The 22906-nt window shown below is 39.4% G+C and overlaps 1 protein-coding gene across 1 annotated transcript; it reads right to left on the bottom strand.

Moving 5' to 3' along the window:
- Window positions 1-1563: 1563 nt before the first annotated feature.
- Window positions 1564-22315, bottom strand: nampt2 (nicotinamide phosphoribosyltransferase 2). The gene is made up of 11 exons (XM_086168906.1): window positions 22041-22315; window positions 14135-14270; window positions 13910-14013; window positions 13681-13809; window positions 11487-11645; window positions 8466-8596; window positions 7847-8072; window positions 7170-7289; window positions 6659-6799; window positions 4691-4816; window positions 1564-3819 (listed from the first exon to the last, which is right to left on the bottom strand). The coding sequence occupies exons 1-11, from the start codon at window positions 22086-22088 to the stop codon at window positions 3658-3660; spliced, it is 1482 nt and encodes a 493-aa protein (XP_086025032.1). The 5' UTR covers window positions 22089-22315; the 3' UTR covers window positions 1564-3657.
- Between the last annotated feature and the right edge of the window lie 591 nt (window positions 22316-22906).

Genomic DNA, 22906 nt, shown 5'->3' with positions numbered 1-22906 from the left:
AACAATTCACTCACAGCACAAAACTAGCATTGAAAAATTAAATTGACAAAATAAAATAATTCCATTACTCTTATAGCCTAGTTTTGAATGAAAGATAACAGATGTGTCCCTGCTTTGTGGTAGCACCGACAGGCCATCATTTATTTTGTTTTTTCACATTTGAATATTGACGTTTGTATTTGTCAAGCGGGTGTCGACCACCCTGCACGTGGATAAAAACATGAATATTAATCCTGTATTATGTGGATAGCTTAGTACTGAATGTATACTAACAAGGTACATTTATACATGGCACCAAGCACTGTTTCATAGAAAACACCATATTAAGCACTTGATTTATAGCATGGGGTCCCTGCTCCATCTCTAATTGAGTTTGGGTGTCCTCAGCCTGAACATAATGTATTACTAAAAAAAAAAAAATACTGAGTAATTCATGAGTTTGGGAAGTACTGGCACCTTACCAAGGTCCATGCGCTCTGCTTGAGCCTCCTGTCTTTACCGAGAGATTCTTTAGTGCGAATTGGCGTCCTCTAGTGGTTAATATGTAAATGACAACTGTATTTATCTTAACATTGGTGCGGATGCACACACACACACACACACACACACACACCTTCAAACACGTCAAATTACGGACTGGTGATCAACAGAAAGAGGTGAAAAGTCACAAATAAAATAATTGCTATAAAGAAACACAAACTAATGCAAATTAAAGAATAAGGTGAGGTAGTGAGCCGCGTTTCTGATTAAGCATAAATGTTGCCCACATGGACGGCAAATCCCAGCACATCAACAAAACAGGACATTTATCTGCAACAGATGTTTATGGTTCAAGTAAATTGGAAAAACACAAAAAGAGTCAGTTTATGGGCATGGAAAGGCCCAGAAGGGATGGGATAACAAGAAATTGAAGCACCTTTGTTGTCAACATTAGAGAATTGGACAATTATGAGTGCAATTGTTTTCCTCCCACTTCCACTGCCTTGCACAATCACACTTCCCCAAATTAGTGAAAACTTCAAAAGGCTTCGTAGTGACTTTTTTATAAACCATTTTACCCCATTATCCCGCCTCCCTCTCCCCCCAGAAGTACATCTGTATTGGATTGACAGCTGGTATTAAAGGTAAATAATCCAGCTCTGGGGTATAAAGCCTCAGTCTTACCTTGCTGGATGCTGGTTGCTTGAGTGATTTAATACCACGGTATCCACCTGGTAGAGTGATGTCCCTTTCCTGGTTGAGAAGAATAGTTTATCATGCATGATTACATTTTTGAATTAAATATGTGTAAATGGCCCTGCGACTGACTGGCTCCACCTCTTGCCTGATGACAGCTGGAATAGGATCCAGCATTTTAGTAGGTTTAGTAGACACCACTGACCGTGGATAGCTCATAATACTTTAGTTGATAAGGCAGTGATATGCTTATAGATGTAGCTTATCAAGAGCAATTTATACATTTAATCAGTCTCAACCAAATGAAGTATTAGATGGGCTGCAAATATCACAATTAATTTTGTAAATGCGTAAGAATAAATGACAGAAACAGAATAACATAAAATTAAGGTTTTGGTGTTTTGTTTTGTTTTTAATTAGAGAAAAAAATATGTCTTTTAAACAAACAAATCAAAAGGTACAGAGCATTTAAAAGAGACAGTAGAGTTAAAAGCTAGTCATTCTTTTTATATGTATATTTACAAAATAGAAAACAATGTCTAGCATTTGTGGCTAACAACACACTACTATGTTGTCACACAATGATGCAAGTAAACAAACAAACAAACAACCCTAAGCTAAATATGATGAAAGAAACAAGTTAGAATAATCAAGAGATGGATTAACAAATAAAATAAACAGAGAGGAAAAACAAAACATAACAGCAGTAGGTTTAGATTTCAGTTTTCGGCTAATAAAATAACATCCCGATGAATTCCTGTAATTTATATTATGCAAACAGTTAATTCATTTGGGAGCTTCCTGTTGACCTCAAGGTCCAAAAACACAAAAAGAAACAAACAAACAAAAAACACAAAATCAAAGATTTTCTATTGGGCTGATACAGATGTGCAATGACATTTGACAACGTCCTCAACAGAAATTAATTTGATCACATTTTTTTGTGTTTCATTTGAGAGTCTTGACTCTTCAGTTGCAGCGTTTCTACCCCCTTCCCTACCGTAAAAATGTGAGAAGAAAAAAAAAGGTTTAAGAAAGTCCAAGAAGAGATTGAGTTGGTGACCTGGTAGATGTAGCGGCAGACGAGCAAATTAAAAAACGGCAACAGGCATCTTCAAATCAAGCATTCATCCAGCATTTGAGGACCAATACCAGTGACTCGAAAAGATGAGTCTGAATTCAGTTATTGCTGGTCGGAATGATATATACATTCATACCGTATATTTTCATGCGTAGAAAATGTGTTCCGAGTGCAAAATGGGGGGGGGGGGGGGGGGGGGGGGGGGGGGGGGGGGGGTCTGCTGACGGCTGGTGTCACAGACAGGTTGTAGAAACTGTAGTATTCACTCCTTATCTTATAACTGCCGGAGCTGTGAAGTGCTGAAGTGACTCTCAATCTTCAAGTGCTCGGGCAAAATTCAGAGCAAACAGGATATATAGGACTTGGGAGGATAAAACTATTTCCAGTCAACCATATTACAAGGCAGTCTTATCAAATTTTGGATTAAAAAATTAAATGAAATAAATAAAAAAGATTTGTGCATTTCAGTCCGTTGCGATCGATCTGGAGTCCATTTAGCACTAAAAACAAAAATGTATGTATTGTATATCCTGAAACGTCATTAAAACTTTATAAGAGTAGACTTTACCTGAATGCCACCAAAATGCAGTGTGTGTGGTATCATTCTCCCTACGTCACCAAACTCCTGGTTTGAAGTGTCTGCATTTTCTCTCTATCTCAACATGAACGCTGCTGGCAGCCAGCTTAAATTAACAAAATGGTAAGAAAAGAAAAAAGAAACCATAACGTCACCTTGCCTGTTCAATCGGCTAGGCTGAATTACCTCATAACCCTCTCCATTTAAATCACTATGTTCGATATTTGTGTCAAGTGTAAAGTGTTGCTTCATACAAGTTCCTTCTCTTGTAAGAACAGTTTAAAAAATGGTTGCAGGGATGCTCAGGCTATTTGGAGGCGCTGTGTCGTTTTTGGCACAAAGAGATAATGTAACGTACCTGCTTGTGGTCTGAAATGATGTGCGTTTAAGATGCAGGCCCTCACGTTTCAGTGTGAGGCAGCATCACATACATGTACACACACGCGCACTCAGACACACTGGGCAACACATCTTCACATCTCATCTGAGATGAAGAAATAAACAGCAGAGCATATTTGACCCTGAGCTTCCAGGGTCATTGTCAGGGCCATGGCACTGCGGCTGTGAGAGAACTTGAAAAACCAAGTGTTGGTTGGCCATGAGGATAGATAATGTAAGCTGGGTTGTGTGAGCAAGTGTGGGTATGTGTGTGTGTGTGTGTGTGTGTGTGTGTGTGTGTGTGTCACACAGGGTCAGGTGTTGGAAAGCACACTACCCCCTATCCAGCCAGTTGGGTGGTGTCAGGGCTGCAGCCTTTCCTCGGGGGCGCCTGAGTGCCGTATCCAGGCTGGACCGGGGCCCAAAGGAGGCAGAGCGGCAAGCTCTAATGCAGTCGATTGATGATCTGATTGTGCAGAAGGTCCTCCTTGTTGTTGTGCATCGGCGGGGTGACCTCCTCGTCCCGCAGCCGCGCATTCTTACGGATTTCCTCCAGGGTGTACTCCTGGAGCAGGTTGCCATTCTCAAATACAGTCACCAGCAGGTCCTGATGCAAACACAGGATGAGCACTCATTGTCTGGAAATCAGGGGTTTTGCAAAGTTCTCCAGATACCTAATATTTCTAGATACAGTAACAGAAATTAAAAAAAAAGGTACTAAAAACTTTTAACAGCTAGTCCAAAGTGGCTTCTGTTTGACTTTACTCTCCTGCTTTCACACAAGTAAACATGAGAGTCTGACTGGTTTCTGATTTTGAAAATGCTCCTTCATGTTTCTTAGGTAAACATGAGTCTGACTGGTTTCTGATTTTTAAAATGCACCTTCATGTTTCTTAAAGGTTAGTGTCCCTTGGAATAAGTTAATAGGTAATAAGCCCCTTGTTAGAGTCTGATTATTCTTTATCAGCTGCTGTTAACAGTATGATGTGCTGATAAAAACATCATAAATGTAGGTACTGTTATGCATACGTTATCTGTATATCATTCATAAGAATGAAATCCAAGTTTTGAAAAAAGAAGACCGATTTAAAGAGCTTTCTCAAAATGTGTAATGCTTCACGAACTAACAGATTATTGATGGTGCTTAGCTTTTAAACGGTAGCTGAAAAAGTAGCATGTAGCTAAAATTGCCTTGGTGAGGGCTTATGAAGGTACAAGGATAATAACCTTCTTGAGTGCTGCTGTGCCTTTAAATTTTGATAGCAGCACCAAGCAAAACAAAAAAGAAACAAACAGTAAGTGCATAGTAAACTAAATTCCATGTTTAATAATGCAACAGATAGATACATGAGAGATAGATACATAGATAAAGATATGACTGGTAGGTGAATAGTTCAATAAATAGGTTATTGTTGTGTAATAGATGGCCCTAGATGACACATTTGTTGAGATGCTTGAAATGAAGCATAGGAACTCACCTCCTCAGGCTTGCCCGCCCCTCTTTCGACTGTCTCAAGAAGACCATCAGAATTTCTCCTCAGTGACAGGCGGCCTCTCTTTGACCCCTTGGACGGGTCCGTCACAGGCTGCTTGTACACGTCCATCTGGAAGATGCAAACATTGAAGGACAAATGACTCTGGCTCACTGGGAAGCGAGCAATAAGCTGAAAAGGAAAAAGATGTGATTGACAGAATAAAAAAAGTGTGTGACATTCATCACACACACACACACACACACACACACACACACACACACACACACACACACACACACACACACACACACACACACACACACACACACACACACACACACACACACACACACACACACACACACTTCTCCTGGGTTATTTTGATTTGCAAAGCATTATTCACCATCCTTCAATGATTTTGAAATCGCATTTGAGTGTTTTATGTTCTGTTGTGGTCTTCATCTTCTTCCGAGCTGCTAAAATGTATAGAGGATGGGATGTAGTGATAGCCAGTGGCAGTAAGGGATCCATCAATGTCCATCCTTTCCAGGTGCAAACGCAGCATCGGAATGGCCGAGAATTACAGAGCTGGAAGTTGTGTGCCATCACACGTCAGGTGGAAGGTATTTACCAGTCTATTGGAAGTCAGCAGCTGATTCTGCACTGATGGTTCCACCCTGTCTGTAAAGCTTTCGAGTTTGAAAGTTAAGGTAGGCTTTGACCATTTGGCTGAGTAGGCAGAACAGGGGAGTTCCTGGCTCGAGCTGCGCAGACAGCGTGTTGCGGAGTGGAGGATTCTGGGACTGGCTGGTGGGCAGGGAGACTCTCTGCTGCTGCTCCAACACTGCCAGGTGATCCAGGATTGCAAGAACCCGAGGGATAGCCCCGGGCTGAGGGCCGAGCGGTGTCATGAAGAAACTGCCAGCGGGCAAACAGCCGCTGATTCAACACAATGGGACTGTAATGCAGTTTGTGTGAATTGTCTGAGTCCCTGCCCGGTCACAGGGGTCACACCGAAACTAGTTTTTGGCATTGTGGGTGAATATCGGAAGGACGGCAGCTATCACCCATGGTCGGGGAATTTACACTTGTTGATTCAGGACAAATCATGTAATGAAAGAATTCCAAACTTCTGACACTTGTTGGGATATTGCTGACGCTAATGTTAGCATTTCTGGTGACCTTCTTTTCCAGCATCCGTCACGTATGCATAGTAATATCCTGACTTATGAGTTTAATTCATTCTGTGACAGAGTGGAATGAATTAAACTTGTAAATTTGTGAACTCGTAAGCCAATTTTGGCTCAATTTACTAGTATAGCAAATTAAATTTCCCTATTAAAATGAATTGACATGCTATAAATATACTTCAGACCCCCATTTTTAACGTGCTTTAAATAAGAAATATTTACATTATAAATAACAAATGATGTTTCAAAAAATAAATACATAATAAAATACAATGCAAAGAAACTAACCAGTTTTAAGTGTATTTATCTAGAAGTTTGGACAAAGGTAGCTTTTCATTTTGTACATCGCTTAAATTACTTGCTCCACACTTAATTTAAACACTAAGTTAAACACTAAATTTAACTCTCACACAATGCTTAACTTTATCGCAAAACTTAATTTAGTGACCGAGTGAATGCCAGTCCTCTTTTTAAAAGGATCAAACCATCCCCTGGTGGCTTTGAATGCTACTTCCGATGCCTCATCTGTTGACGTTCCAGCACCAAATCCCCATAAATGTCCCGTGCCTTCTCATAGATAATGCTCTCGGTCACAGCATCGAACCAACTTCTCCATCTCTTTATGGACAAGTCAACAAAATGCACACCTCGTTAATACTTTTCCATGATTTCTGCCAGGCTACCTGATAGGAGGTGTAACGTCACACTTTTTTAAAAGAATAGTTCATACAAAGACATACTTTAAACAGTCATCAGATTAAATTGATGACCTCCTACTTACCCCCTTGCCGTTATTCTCCACATAACTGCACTTGAAGGCACAGCTGAGTGTGTCTCTGTTGAGTTTCTGAAGCAGAGCGCTGCCACAACCAAAGAAAACATTCTCCGCGCTCCAGCCCTCTTCACTCAGCTTCTGCAGTATCTGAAGGAGAGAGACATGCGGTGAAGACAAATAACTCAGGTGACTTTTACTTCACACTCAAGTCTGAGAAATCCACTGATAGAAAAGGAAAGTGAATTGCAGATGATGTGATAACTTAATGCAGCTCCTGTTTTCATGACAGAATGCAATACTACAGGAAGGAAAAACAAGGGCACCAGTAATATGGTAATCATGATGTCAAAACTGAAATATATTAACACTGAGACAACTACTGGAGTGTCAAGTCATGTGTAGATCATTAAGCCAAAATCAATATGTGATGGTTTGTTTATCCACATTCCAAACCGGACACCGCTGTTGTTCAGACATCGATATTTGGTTGAGTGTCGGTCTATATCCAATGCTTTACCTCGTCAATTGAGCTGAGGTCGATTCCATCCCCTTGGATAATTCGCAGGTATGAAGGCAGCACCTTGTATCCCACAGAGTTCAGGGAGCAACCAAAACACTCCTCCAAAATCTTGATGACCTAAAAGACACACTGAATTTCCATCACGGTATCTGAAACAATGAACTAATTGAAAGCAATTTTAAAAAAGGGGAGAATACGCAAACTCCACACAGACATGCCCCCTGTTGGAATCAAACTGTGGACCTTCTTGCTGTGTAGAGGAATTACTGATCAATGCGCCATCATCTTCAGAAGTTGTGAAAGATAATAGTATTTTCTCCAGTCAAATAATAAATATTTAGGGGATAAACAGGGTTTTTCTTTGCTGACAAATTACCTGCAACTAATCAGGTTTTAATAATGATAATGCAGTGTATTAGCAGTATTGTCGTCTACGCTGCAGTGTTCAATGTGTGTGAACAACAATAAAGCCTGATCCTGAACTGAAAATGGTCTAAACTAAAATGGTGCTTTAACACATTGCAGTGTCACTATGCAGCATTCATCCATCAACACACAATCATGCACACATAGACGGCAGCAGAGCAGAAATCCAAGGCTCTAACCACATCCTGCAACCAAGAGTTGGGAATCAAACCACCAACCTTCTGATTGGAGGGGATACTGTTATTTACCTCAATGAGGGTCTCAGCGGGGTCTCCGGAGTCTGGCCGGATGACCAGACAGGAATCCTGGCCGCGCTCCATGACTCGCTCCTTCAGCTTGTCTCCCCAGATATGCTTGCAGGCGTTGAAGATGTCGTAGCTGTCGCTGACCACAGAGACCGGCACTGACGCAAACTCATCCAAGACATGCTCGAACGCATCCTTCTCCCTGCTCTTCCCCCAGGAGATGATGGTGCTGGACGACGAGGGGGAGTTACAAAGAAAAGGAAGAGCAAGAGCAGAGAAGTTGGTGTCAAAGACCATGTTCCAGAACACTGGACCGTGACATTAGAAAATTTCTTTCTGACTCACAAGTCGTATGACAGCAGGCTAAACTGAAACATTGCGCAAGCCATCGAAGAACAAATGATAATGATTGTCCTCTACCGCTCATCAAGGGCTTTAAATTTTATTTTATGAGGAAACTCTTAACTGCAGGTGAGTCATACAGAAAAAGAAAATTACTGGTAAGAGTATTATGATATTCCGAAGCCCCTTTTTGCCAACAGTACAATTAATGATCTGGAAAAGTCTGTTTCTAATACATTAATAGTCCATCTATTGAAGTAACTTCAGCCAAGTGTTCTACCTGTGCTCTGCAGCTGGAATGGAGAACCCAGCCATTGGACATCTGTAGTAACGCTGTGCCATCAGAAGTCCAGCCACTGTGTCTGTGCTGCAGAAGTTAACCAGGTGAGATGCTCCACCTAAAGCTGCCGACTGGATGGCACAGGAAGATAACTGGTAATTACTTCTTTGATTCAAAGTCATTCACCAATTTCACTTATTGCTAATATTAATAAACACTGGTAGCCCTATATTGTATATTATATTGTATTACTAAATATGTTATTGTTTAATAGATTGTATGACATTGTACAATGTACAAATGATGTAAAGTGTACATCATATGTATGTCATTTTAGTGTACACATACTTGTCATTATTGTCTGTTTCCAAATGCTGCTGACTTAAGATACATGGCCGTTAATCAAGACTAATGATGCTGGCTTGGATCCAAACAAAGAAACCATTTGAAAGGATAAATTTGCTAACGGAACTGGAACTTAATGTAAACATAAGCAGACAGTGGCACAAGTGCCAGTGCACGCAGTGTAGAGATTACTGCTGTGGCTTCAACATTCACTACGAGTAGAGATGAGTTGAAAGGAAAACATCGAAAAGCCCTGTTCTGGTGCTTGTATTTCAGTTACTTAAATAGCTGCTGCTGTCCTGAACCAAATACAGAAGTCATTTGGTGACAGGTGAGACAAAGGGAGAGCAGCCAGGTCTCAAGACGAGGGAAGGTGTCATAGTGAGACACGCGTCCTTACAAGAGGACTATGGTGAAGTGACAACAGTCCAACTCCTAATTCTTCCTGTTTGGGAAACTTACCAGTATGCATCCCTCCACCCCTATTCCCCCAACCCCAACACAGTGAGGCCGCTTCTACCACCAGAGTCCCACACATTGTGGTCTCAGGGGAGAAAAACATTTGTTTAGTCTTTTGAAAAACTTGATAAAAACCCTCTACGAACTGAGATTTGTGTAAAGTTTTTTTTTAAATGTTTTGTGACATCCATCTGATAAGCTTCGCGTACACCAAACATTTTGATGCACGACAATCAAACCTACTCAAATATAGGCAGTGGGCTAATCTGCTGTGGATGCAGAAAGGTTTTTGTTTCGCTTGTGTATTTCATCTAATGCTGGCCTGGGATCACAGACAATGTGTAAACCTGTACGCTGCAATTAATTAATGTTTAATGAAGCAACAGTGAACTTCAAATTACTGACTCTGGAACTTAGACGCACCAGCAAAGTACCGACTGGGTTGACATTTAGCTGGATTCCTATTAAGATCTCGCTTGCAATATACTGCAACACTTAATCCACCTAAGTGCACAGGTTGCACATGGCTCAATATGCGTTTACTTAACAACTTAAAGGACATAACGTAATACTTTTCCTGTGATCTTCAAATGACTTCTGTTATTCTGGCCTTGGTGCTTATAATAAACATATGATGAAAATCACATGATTAATTCAGAATGGTCAAAGCAGGTAGCATACTGATGTTATTATGTGAAAATGTTTGATTAAATTAATCCGGCGCTGTTATTACATAACACTCATAATATTACATATACTGTGTATTTTAAGATGCCAGATGGAATATTTGTCTTCCTCTAAGTACAACCATTACCGAGAAAGAGGGAATGCTATACTCGAGACACTATTCAGAAGGTGAAGTACACTCAAGCATATCTGAAATGATTCATTATCAAATCAAACACTAGATGGGAAAAATTGTCAATTGTACATAGTGTTACCACTGGACACAACATTAAAAGTACAATAATATGATTACATAATTTTCATCATTTCATTCATTTATCATCACTATATCATTTACTCTCTCAGTAAGTTGGTTGTAACTGATGATTGTGTTAGCAGTGGAAAATAAGTACATATGTTTTCTTAATTTTCAATTATTTTTGCCCAGAATTTTCATGTAATGCTATTTGAGAATTTGCAGGGAATCTGCAAAAAAATATGAATACATTACTTTACAATGCGCATTAATCATTTTCATATAGAAAGAACAACTATCAATTGTAAAGAAAAAATACAAGACCTGAATGGAGGACCAATAGTCTTAATTGTCACTCGTTTTGTCGTGAGAAAAAATTACTTAAAGCACGATATCAACGGCCATAGATTTTGTTATTTAACTGATAACACAATATCAACAAAGTCGCATGATCCTAATGGTCTCCCTGAATTCATGTCAGGTTCACAGGAGCTGTGAGCAATGGCTGAATGCCAAACAATCCTCTGAACACAACCGGGTAGCCTTATAAGATAAAGATTCACAAAATGCATAAACTGAAGCGGAGTGTCTGAAAGTTTATTACCTTTCTGCTGTACAACCTGGTATCCGTTAATATATTAGCGACCTAGCCCTACTCGATTCTGGATCTGATTAATCAATATTTCACCATATTAAGGTTTTGCATAATATGTCAAATGTCTGCTGTATGCAAGTTATGGGCACGGAGCCACTGTAGTTTCATACTTGTCCTTTGAGAGGATTTATTTGAGGAAAAAAAAAAACAAAGAAACAAAAAAAAAAAAGGGATTGCATTACAGACAAAGAGGAATTTGTTCCTTTCTCAGCTCCCTAAATTATCACTTTGCATCTAATAGGAAGGTCTGGTTTGGTGCTACTCTCCAGGCAATAATCGTGTTGTCAACAGATTCGAAATGTTTCTGTAGGTAATTTTTTTATGAGCAACTGGATCTAGAAAATTGAATCTTGCCTCAAGACAGATCATGTTCATAGTGTTTATGTTGTCAATCAAAATTTGTTAAGAAATTTGGAAGTTGACAATGTGGTAAAGAATGTGGTAAAGAAACAGAGCAGGCTGAAAACAAAAATAAAAGGACGGGGGAAAAAAACAAAACAAAAACATTTAACGCAGCCAAGTACAAACAACACAGATGAAATAAAAGGCGCAATAGTTTGAGGTGTGAGAACGAAACATTCTGAATAAGCCTGTTTTTTTCCATTTTAAACTGCTGATATTTAAAGAAAGCCTTCCTGACCTCCTGTGAAGAGACTCCTCGGTAGCCAAAGTCATGCAGCTTCAGATCCAGGCCTTCAAGACTCCCAGACGTGGCCTTAAGGTGTTTCGCGAGGATCTTCTTAAACTCCCGGGATATAGTGGACACAGTGATGGGGTACCACATCTGAACCAGCATGGTCTGAAGTAACCAAGAGAAGATGGTAAAAAAATGACGGGTGTGGGCACAAGAAATGGCGACCCGAAAGGAAACAAAAGACGCCAGGGACCGACAAAAAGAACAACCCAGCTCTGACAGCTTTGAAAACGACAAAGCGTTACAACAACATCTCAAGCCAAACAACAAAGGTGCACATGATTTTCGGGCAAAAGATTAAGAGGTCCTGTTTCATAAAAGGATTTTATTATTTGAAACTCACTGCAGTAACCAGTGGTTGTAGCAGGATTCAGCAGAAAACAAAACTGTTGGTAATTATACATTTCTTGTAAGAGGAAAATAATATGGCCCAACATACACCAAGAGCCCTGTTTCTGTTGGACCACAAGTCCAGTAAATAGCAATTATCAGGCCAAACCTGTGAGAGCTGAGTAGAACAGTCAATGTAAAAATAGAGTGGCGTATGGGAAGACTGACAGAGCAACAGAATTTATAGCAATGAGTTGCAATGTGGTTCTATTGACACTGAAGAATACTGTATGTAACAAGATCACTTTCTCTATTTAATCTTTGACTGAAGAATGAGGGTTGCTTGATTTTAGTACCAATTGCTAGTTTCATTGCCTTTAATGCCTGAAAAAAGAAACTCTGCAAAAGAACATCATATTTCTTCTAATCAACTCATGCAGAATTCACAGAACTATGCAGAGGGTTTTAACGAAATAAAGGAAATAGGACGATCAGAAACCCACGAAAAGAAAATTCTTCACCTTTGTGCTTCCAGCTCATCAGGAAAATGGTACTGATTAGTTATGTAACATAAATGTTTGCATTTCAAATATAATCCTCCCAAAATTTCACATTTTCAGTAGATTTGCATTATAGTCTTATCCTTGTTCTATCCTCATCATGAGCAGAAAGCTCAGACAACTTCATTCCACCCCTGACATCTGAGTTCGTCTGCATAATCTGATGGGATCTTATTTTTCATGCTTCAAAATTAATTATACTATGGGATGGAGTATTGCACTTTCCAGTGATTGACAAGCTGTGGCATTCTACAATATGCGATTTCCCTTATCCTGATACCAATTTGCAAATATATTCGTGGCCCAGACAAAAACCGCAGGCACAGCTAACAAAAAAAATGTTGTAACTGGATTTCAATGCCTCTTAGATCTATTCACACCTCTACTACAAGCAGCCCACTGGTGATGGGCTTATTTGAGATGAAAGTTATTGTGCCAATAATTGTGACCTTTCTTTGAAGAGTTTGCATGTTCTCCTAGTGTCTGCATGGGTTTCCTCTGAGTTCTCCTGTTTCCTCCCACAGTCCAAAAAATGCAGCAGGTTAATTGGGAAAATATTGAGAAAATTGCCCTGAATAAGCAAGTGAGTGAATGGTTGTTTGTCTATGTATATGGCTGTGTGGTTGACTGTAACCAGTCCAGAGTGTACCATAGTGTTTGTCTTATTTTTATGTTGCTTAATGGCCATTACCTAAGGGGGTTTAAATTGATCTGTTCTTATACAGCAGGTTTTTTTTTCTCTGGTAGCCATTCACCAGACCAAATCTTGAAGATTACTTGTTCTTGTCTCCAGTGGATATTTAAAATGTCCAAAGACCAAACACTGACGTGGACACGGTGGGTAGGGCCCTGACCATTCAACGTAAAGGATCGCAGAATGCATGTATCACTCAAGGTTGTGCAAGGCATGTCATTGCAGTTATACTGCAAAATGGAAACAGATGATGTTCAACTACCAAATGCCCACACGAGTGCAGCAAACACGGTTCTTCCCAGTGATTGATTTAAGTGTCTTTTTGTTCATCCTTTAAAAACAAACAAAAAAATGTAGACAAAGTAAAATGACAATGTAACAGAAACCTGACTTTTAAACTCAAGTTAAGGACAACCACCAACTTGGTTGGGCTCCAAAACCCCTGATTCTGCACTCTATTCACGTGAAGGATTATTTAATCTGACTAATCTTTTATTCAGCACAACCGTCTCTTATAGGCTCCAACGCTGCCAAATCACTCCCATATATCATTTACCTCTATGTAATTAGTGAGCCAGTAGAAGCTTGGATCCGTGTTTTCCACAGTAAAGAGCACGTTTCCTCGAGGAATTATTTTGCCCTCCGGGACTGCTTTGATACGGATAGGAAGTCGGCCATCATGTTTCTGACAGAGGAAAGAACATTTGCCTTAAGATACGCATGTTATGAAAATCATCCTCTCGGTGTGAATTTGTCTTGGCAGGAAGTTGTAATACTCTGTATACCTCAAGGAGCTTTCTCCATCCTTCTTCATCAAATACAGCCTGCTTGAAGTGCATTTGGTAGAACAGCTTTGCATCCTGAATCTTCTCCTCTGTCACAACTTGTCCTGCAGACAAAACACAGAGCTGAAAACCTTTACTACGAACAACCAGAATGCGTTTATAAAAAAAATCGTCAGTTTATTTACAACAAGCTTGGCTACAGAATGGTTTTATACAGGAGTGTACCTATGAGGTACTTCTTTAACAGGTACTGGAGACCAAAGAACACCACTTCTGAAAACTGTGATCCTTTCTTGCGACGACACTCAAAATAGGAGTAGATTTTGTTGACATTTGGTGGATACTGCTTGTAGTGTGTGATCTGAAAGACAGGGAGAATTTATTTACATTCACAAAACACAGAGATTAATGATGTAACGATGCATTTCAGTAAAATCTAACACATGATATTTAAGCTTTATTCATCGCTTTCTAATCTTGACATACCAATCAGATTTATATAAGCAGGATAAAGTAAGGGAAAAAAAAAAACTCTGATAAGCACCTTAATGATGATACGGTGAGAGCCCACTCAATGAGATGCTTATAAGAACAGTAAACATAGTTCCTAGATTTGAGTAGGACTGAATCATGGCAGCTTAACACACTAAGTCTCCCTTTGTGCTTCCGTAAACCTAATTGAATAATCAACAGCAACAACCCCTGAGTCAGGGAGTGAAGGACACATTTCACATGCTTCTGGCTCACCAGAACTCTACTTCACATCGACCAATATACCCCTCAATCAACCCATCAAAAAACCTCGATATACTCATATTCTTCTTATCCAGTGAAACAAATTTGAATGGTTGCAATGAGAGCTCATTCAAAAAGAAAATTTTAGTTTGATCATTAATAAGTCAATGCAAAAATATTGCTCTTTTTTTTTTATTTCCATTTTATACAACCTTGTAGTAGCAGTACTAGTGTTCCACTCTATTTGGTATTACTGTTAGAAAACCCTAGGGTTCCCTCATTTGAGTAGCGTCTCATAAGTTGGCCACTAAGACAAGATTTCAAACACAGGGAAAGTATCAAAATGGCAGCAAATGCCAAGGTAAAGCCTTTGTATAAAATCAATTCATACAAAGAACTCTTTCTACCTTTTCAACCAGACTGATTTTAACAGTGTGTGACGGTGAGCAAGCCCCTGCTGCAAAGCTTGTCTGATGTCTGGGGCAACGAAAAAGTCAGTGGAAGACTTAATTTATTCCAGCTTGTCAAACAGAGGTGTACACCCAAATGTGTGTGTTTGTTTAAAAGTCAAACAAGACTAATCAAGACCTAAATCAGGAAACCTTAGTGGACTTCACATGTAATCCTTGTATCACATAAATGCCAAGGTAAAAAGAGAGTAAAACTACAGATGCAGATGCCAAAGAAAACCCCTTACATTTTATAAAATTATAATACTTCCATTTGGATTTTACACAAATTGTGATTTTCTCTAGGAAGTCTCTCCCAAATAAAAACAATTTAATGTCCGCTTCTTTGTGATCATCAATTGCACTAGCCATTGCAAACCACACATAGCAGCAGTACGCGATAGCTACTTTCAGATTCAGGAAAGTGTTGAGTCTTTGTTTTTAGACTACAGGGAAGAAAAAGATAGAACAGAGAAAAAAACATAAACAAACAATACAAAACAGAAAAACAAATGCAATCATGAAGCCAAGCAACCACAGCCAATGCAACCATTGGCAGTAAAAACTGCCTCCTGGTCACAGTTCCTTTTGCTGTAATCAGATACAGATGTGCCCTGTCAAACATAGCCAGAAACCTGTGAACACTCCCAAAGCATTCTCTGAGATGTATTGCAAATACCCTTCTATTTCCACTAATTTCTTAGCTTTATTTCTTTACACAGCTGTGTCACTGTCATAACTGTTTCGAAAAAGTAACTGTGATATCAATCAGACTTACACGCCATAAACAAGAAACACAAGTAAAACAAATCACCCATCAACAGACTCATTCACAAATACACACATGTATACACACTGGAAGGGAGGCGGTTGAAGCACTATCTTACTGTCAGCTTCTCGCAGTGTGGACACGCCATAGGCCGAATAAAACAAAAGGAGCTAAAAGTAAAAGTAATTCAATATGTAAATATGGTACGATTTAAAAATACATAAATAAAATAATGACACCAATGATAATTATAATTAAAGGATTGACACTTAATAAAAGATACATTCAAACCAGAATTTAAAAGTTGGAATCAGTACAAAGACCTAATAATAGAAACAACAAAAATTCTACAATAATTAGGCTAATAGACTAAAAGTCTAAGCAGTTGAAATATATTTAATACAAGGATGGAATATAGTGAAACGCCATAAATCAAATCAAAAGCCAGGTGAAAAAGGTGTCTTAATTTTTGCTGTTACAAAATGTCTCTTGCAGTTGGCAGTTCCACAGCCGTGGACCTTGATAGTAGAAAGCAGCTATGCGTGGAGTTTTACTTTTAACTATATAAAATAATAAAAGACCTCCAGACTGATGCTCAGAGAGTTCTGGATTGCCTATAAGCCAAAAGCGAGTCTGATAAATGAGAAGAACTAACCCCACTAAGACCTTTGAAAATGTAAAAAGTAACCTAAAAATAGATCCTTTAGCTCACATGCAACCAGTACAAAAACTTTGAAAATCAGTGTAATGGTATAACAAAAGCAAATAAAAATGTTCACTATTACCAGGTGGCTTCCAAACACAATACCGTGATCAGGGGTCAAATAGGGGAGAAAATATGTGTAGAATACAGAGCCATTTATCCTTACCTCTGAAATCTTGTGATCCAAATGAAGGAAAGGACATTACATAATTTGAATCAGGTACTTCACCACGCGACTTCAAGGCTATTTTCTTTGACCCAGGGATGACTCCTGAGTTGGTTTCAAAAGTCCCCAGATTTTTATTATGTATTACCCAACTACATTCTTTATGAGAATGTATTCTTGTCAATCATATGAAATTGACAACCATCCCCACAGCACAACTTGAAAAAAAAAACAACATTATTTAAAAAGTAAGATCAGTGTTTACATCTCCATCAGGCATCCACAGTCCAGCCATGACCATGATTAGCAGCTGATGTTTGCCTGACTGTATAGTACATTATTAGGGAAGCAAAATTCATCGTCAGGGAGTCAACCCCGCAAACTATAACAACTGCTGATATCAGTGTTCTGTCGGTTTAATAATGGTGATAGTGAACTACACTGATGGCAACTGCTGTAAAAGGTTATAATATCAAGCCAGAATCATTGCCTAACATTCTGAGTCCAACTTTCTGACATTCCAAGCTTTCACTATCATTTATCATGAAATGGAAATTACTTTCTTTTCATTGAAAAGGATATCCTGTGCAGAACTACCTTCTTCTCTTTGGTGGCCTTGCACCGTTAACGGCTTCCACAACAGTACACAGTACTGTGAGGGGGCAGCACTCCCTTCTCTTAATGTGTGGGATTAGAAATGCCTTTTCCCAGCTGTTCCAGTCACAAGCTCCTCTTTCTCTTCTTCCTTGTTCTTCTCAGACATCAGTGTTTGTTCAATGCTGTTCCATTGCAAAAAAAGTGTGACTTGAGTCCCCGGGACGTAGCGCAATGGCAGACGTGGCACAAGATGTAGAGCACATTGTCTTTCAAACCAAACGTTCCTGGTTCGATTCCTGGTCCCTCCCAGTGGGTCGAAGTGCTGTTGAGCAAGACACTGAACCCCTAACTGCTCCCCTGGTGCTTGTCAACAGCAGCCGACTGCTCATAGCCCATCCAGGATGGGTTAATTGCAGAGAATGAATTTCTTAATTAGTATTACTTCTCTGAGACCCATTTGATGGCTATCCGTTTGTTTGTCAAATACCTTGCAGGTCTTGACTTATGGTTGTCAAATTTTAGCATTCTTGACAAAGTGTTGAAGACACCTGCCCCTGTTGTGACATGGTGTCGAGGAGAACAATGCTATTTTGCTGTTCTTTGACAAAAGTATCTTCTTGTCAGTTTCAGGGATTTCTTCTTCATCTGAAGATGCATCATGCTCTGAGCGGTATTCTTCACAATATTCTTCTTCAGATACCTTCTTTCCTAAATCAACAATCTCTTGTTCCTCATGGACAAAATTCCTTCTAGGACCCGATGGACAGTGAAAGGTGCACTCATGGCTTTGGCAAAGAAACAACCAGGGATACTCTGAAATACCTTTACCAACCCTGTTGGTAGACAAGGTTTATTCAGATAGTAATGTTATTTTCTCTGAACTTGAGCGACATATGAGATCAGGCGCAGGATTTGCACGTGCAAGTCCAATCAGCATATCATGAGCACCTCAGTGACTCGTGGTGTGTGTGTGTACTTTGTGGTGTGTTAATGCTTTTATTACTCCCAGGTCAAAGATGACCGCTGAAACTATCTTTGTACCATAGGAGTTTACAGCTTACATGGAAATACAAATGAAGAAAATGTTTTACTTTTTCTAATCTTAAGATCAATTGTCAGGGGCAGTTGTGGCTCAGTTGATATGAGTAGGCACCCCTATAGTCTGGCTCCTCCTGTCTGCATGCCGAAATCTCCTTTGGCAAGACACTGAACCCCAAATTGCTCCCGATGTGACCGGACGAATGTGAAATATAGCGTCAAGCGCTCTGAAACGGCAAGGTGGTGAACACGGTATACAATAGACAATTTACTTTAAGAAGTCATAAAAATTTCATGTTGGAATATGATCATTTACGTTATTTTTTCTGCTGTTAAAAACATGGTGGTGGTCATTTTTGACCCTGAGGACAACAGGAGGGTAAAGAACAACTTGCATCAGTAGCTGGCAAGAAGGCATTTGTGCGTACCAGTCTGGTATGAGCCTTTTGTTAACAGATCAAATTCAAGGTTCGTTGGAATTTAAGATCCGGCACAAGGACATCAGCTTTTATGAGAAAAGCAAAAGCCCTCAGAGCTAAGCTGTGGCTGCCTTCTAGAATGCCGGTCATTATTACACAAGTTATGCAACCAAGTGACAATTTCTGAAAAAACTACAATACACAGAGCTAAGTCACATGGACAGCCTGGCTGGTGCTCAAGGGGAAAAAAAGAACAACAAAAAGAACAAACAACAAACGCTTAGTGGCAGTTTTATTACTAGCCTTATCACCTTTCTGAGTATTAAATGACAAAACGCAGGCACAATTTAATCAAGGCCTTGCTTTTAGTGAAGGTGGCCTATTTGGACAAGGATGTCAGCGTTCAGCTTTAGCTCATACAAAACCAATACAAATCTGTTTCTAGAGAAAGACTGATTGATCTGAATGTGGAAGACCATGTTTGTGTGGTGGCTGCCTCCACAACCCAAGGATATATTATACGGTTTGCTTGGATACAAGCTCTGTGTTAATGGACTGCGTGAAGTAGCTGACAAATATCTCATCATAAAATGCTTCATTTAGGTTCATGATGAAATTGCAGCTAATTTAACTTTGGAGAAAATGAAAGTCAGATTTTACTACTTTGCAATTTAGATTTTAAAGTCGTTATTGGGATATCACAAAGGGCCCACTATTGTGCTGCTTTGTTCGAGCACTATGAAGCAAAGCGGCTAGAAAAGATGACCGCTGAAACTATCTTTGTACCAGCGGCTAGAAAAGCGTTCAGCAACAGAGCTGAGACGTCTGAACCTGTATGTGCCTGAATCCATGTCTACAGAGATGTCAGTCCGTTATACACAGCCATCATACTGACTTACTGCCTCTCAGGTCTGCTGGCAAACTCCTATATAGATAATTTGATGACAGAAAAGCCACCAAGCAAGGATATTTTACGGTTTAGTTATTTTGTCCATCATTCCAGACAAACTGCACAATTGCTTGGTTGAAGCGTTATCAGATTTTTGGTCTGTCAGAGCTATTTCAGAGCTTGACTAGAACGTTAACTACTGGAGAATTAATTATCATGTTGTCTAGTAAATTAACTTATGTTGTCTATTCCAATTTTGCTGGTGGACGTTTTAGTTATTGTTAATGCCAAATAAAATAATTGTTATGTGAAGGTATTCAATATTAATTCATTTTTCAATTCAGGATAGATGTTCTTTCCATATCATATACCTTCAGCAACTGGTGTATTGACAACTTAGATACATGGCAGCTCACAATGTTTTATTTAAAACTTTTGTTTATCCATTTTTGGAGAATAACATTCTTTATGCTTTCCTTGCCATTGAAAAAATGCATACGCTTTTATTTGGATATTGCTCTTTACCATACATTGGCATTTGTTGTCTAACTTTTCCTCAATAGAGTAAACAGTTTTGATCTTGCAGAATATATGCCTTTTGCAAAAACACTATCTTTCTATGGATTTAATCCAAGTTCAGGCAACTAATTTGTATTGGAATTTATTCTTTTTTTTATTTTAAAAATGTTCTAACAGAAACATTATGTTGCACAAATAACACAGCTAAAAATATATATAGATATCAGTTTTTTTTGGTCATTTCCAATAATTTGTCTTCTGAACATGTTCTGCAACTTCAATATCAGCCATAAATATCATAATTTCTTGAATTCCAAAAACAAAGCATCAGCTTATCAGTGCTTCGCCGTTTTATAAGGCTTAATGAGCAGTAGTACTGAGCAACGCAAAATAAAATGAATATCGATATTCAACAATTAGGATAAGAAAATACACAATGCATGCATGGCATTGGGGAAAAATGTGATTCAAAATAATTTTATGGGACAATAATTCTAGCCTTGTCATAGATTCATAAAATGTTTTTGTCAGTGTTTTCTACCAGATCTGCATTCTTTCCTCATCTGCAACTTTCTTTTCCCGATCACAGCATAATCAGTTACTAGTTTTCAGTCATATTTTATGACACAAATGGTCAAAATAATGTATTTCCTGCTAATAAAAGATACATTTTTAAATGTCATGTCAGTAAACTGAATATCTTGTCATTCAACAAGAAGATTTTGGACTTTATGAAATCACTGTTATACATTTACATTAATCATGGAGACATTAATGCAATTCTTAGTCTTTTAAGATCATGGTAATCAATCTGGACATGTTCTCTGTCCTCTTAAAGAACCTACAATACACGATAACGAGAGATACGTTGAAGGAACACTCCTGGCTGTGTGCTACTACATCTTATCTTTAAGAATTTGTTTGAGCTAAAACATATGCTGGCTGGCTTTATGTCCTTATGTTTATCAATGGGCGGTGGAGGAAAAAAAAACGTTCCATGACATATAACTGTGACATCTGACATTTAACTCCATACTGCCCCATCGCACCACCCTATTCGCCCCCCGCCCAAAACTGCAGCGGAGTCTACGTCACCATTTCGCCAGAAATGAAAACGAAACGAAAAGATTTATTTGACTAAATCGGTTCATTAAAGGAAATACAGGAAAGAATGACGAAGACTTTAGGGTCGAGATAAGGGATAAAAACTCGCGGTTTGTAAAAACAAACAAATAATACCCGGGGAAAAGTATAAGCCCCAGGCTTTTTCTGTTGAAAATCTTCCTTCCACAGATAGTAACACTGATATTTTTTTTGTTTTTTAACAGTTGCCTCGTTTTAATTTCCCTAATAACGCTAACCAAGACGGTTTTCGGAACAAGACCACACACACACGCACGCACGCACAAACACACACACTTATCTATCAATTTATACACACACACACACACTACTAACTTGAGAACACGTGTTTACATTGTTTTTTATGGATGTTTACCTGACAGGGGGACACAGTCGAATATCCATTACATTACAACAATGCAAATGAAGTTCAGGTAAAACCCGGAGACGAACAAGTTAGCCCAGTAACACGCGGACGATTCTATGCAAAATTTAGAACCTGTTTCAAACGGTAGCAGCGTCAGACACACCGCCACGTAATAATTACGCGGTCTAAGCAGCCCATTCACCCAAAAGTGGACCGTTGACCGCCCCTGACGCTCAATATCTTGTCGAATAGTAACGGAATTCGGCTGGTTCTCTGAGGTGAGACCGGGTTTAAAATACTAAACTGGAAGGTGCAACCACCCGTGGTCTTGTGAACGGGTCGGACCCGGTGCACTCACCTTGTACGAATCCGTCGCTAGCAAGAAATTAAAGTCGCCTGCTGCCATTGTTGTTGTTGTTGTTGTTGTTGTTGTTGTCGTTGTTGTTGCTACTGTTGTAATGAATGAAATAACGTGAATGTCACTTCGCTGTCCCGTCTCCTTGTTGCGGGACACGGAGCGAGGAGCAGGCCGACTGAGAGAAACAGCCGGCGTGGATATTATAGCAAGAGGAGACGTCGAGTAGTCGCCCGTGTTGGTCGGGAAACCTTGTTTTCTGGCGTCAAAGCTCTGCCGGCGTCACTCGAACGGGACTCATTTTATGTGTAAAGGGACGGTTTAGAGTAGCGTAGCGTAGCGAATGGCTACGCGCACGTCCGCCCACCCGCCCTCGACCTGTAACGTCATGATGCATTCAGGGAGGTGGGATCTTTTAATATTCCTCGGAAGACGTGCAGTTCGACACTCAAACGTTTTATATATATATTTATTTATTTATTTATTTATTTTCAGAGGGTACATGTTGTCTTGAGATATCTGGAAACGAGTGTGATATGGGATGACTGAATGTTTCCCTTCAGGGGTCGCGACAGGGAAGCATCTTCCTCCATCTAACCCTAGTCTCTAACTTCATGTCCTCTTTTACAGTACGTCCACAGATCTCTTTGCTCTTATCCCAGGCCTCCTGTCTGGTATTTACTGTCTCAGCATTCTTAAACCAATATATCTTTCATCCTTCCTTCAAAGTGTCTCAGTCTGACTTTATTTCCAAAACCTGTAACATGTCTCAGATAGACTCACTCCTGATCCTCTCTGATCCTCCTCAATCCCACAGAGAACATCATCGTCCCTACTGTTTCCAGCTGTGCGTCCTTTCTTTTCCTAGG

This window comes from Fistularia commersonii, chromosome 21 (genome assembly GCF_037954325.1).
Source record: "Fistularia commersonii isolate RoL2024-O1a breed Wild chromosome 21, RoL_Fcom_v1.0, whole genome shotgun sequence".
Classification (NCBI taxonomy): domain Eukaryota; kingdom Metazoa; phylum Chordata; class Actinopteri; order Syngnathiformes; family Fistulariidae; genus Fistularia; species Fistularia commersonii.
This window is presented reverse-complemented; position numbering and strand designations above follow the sequence as displayed.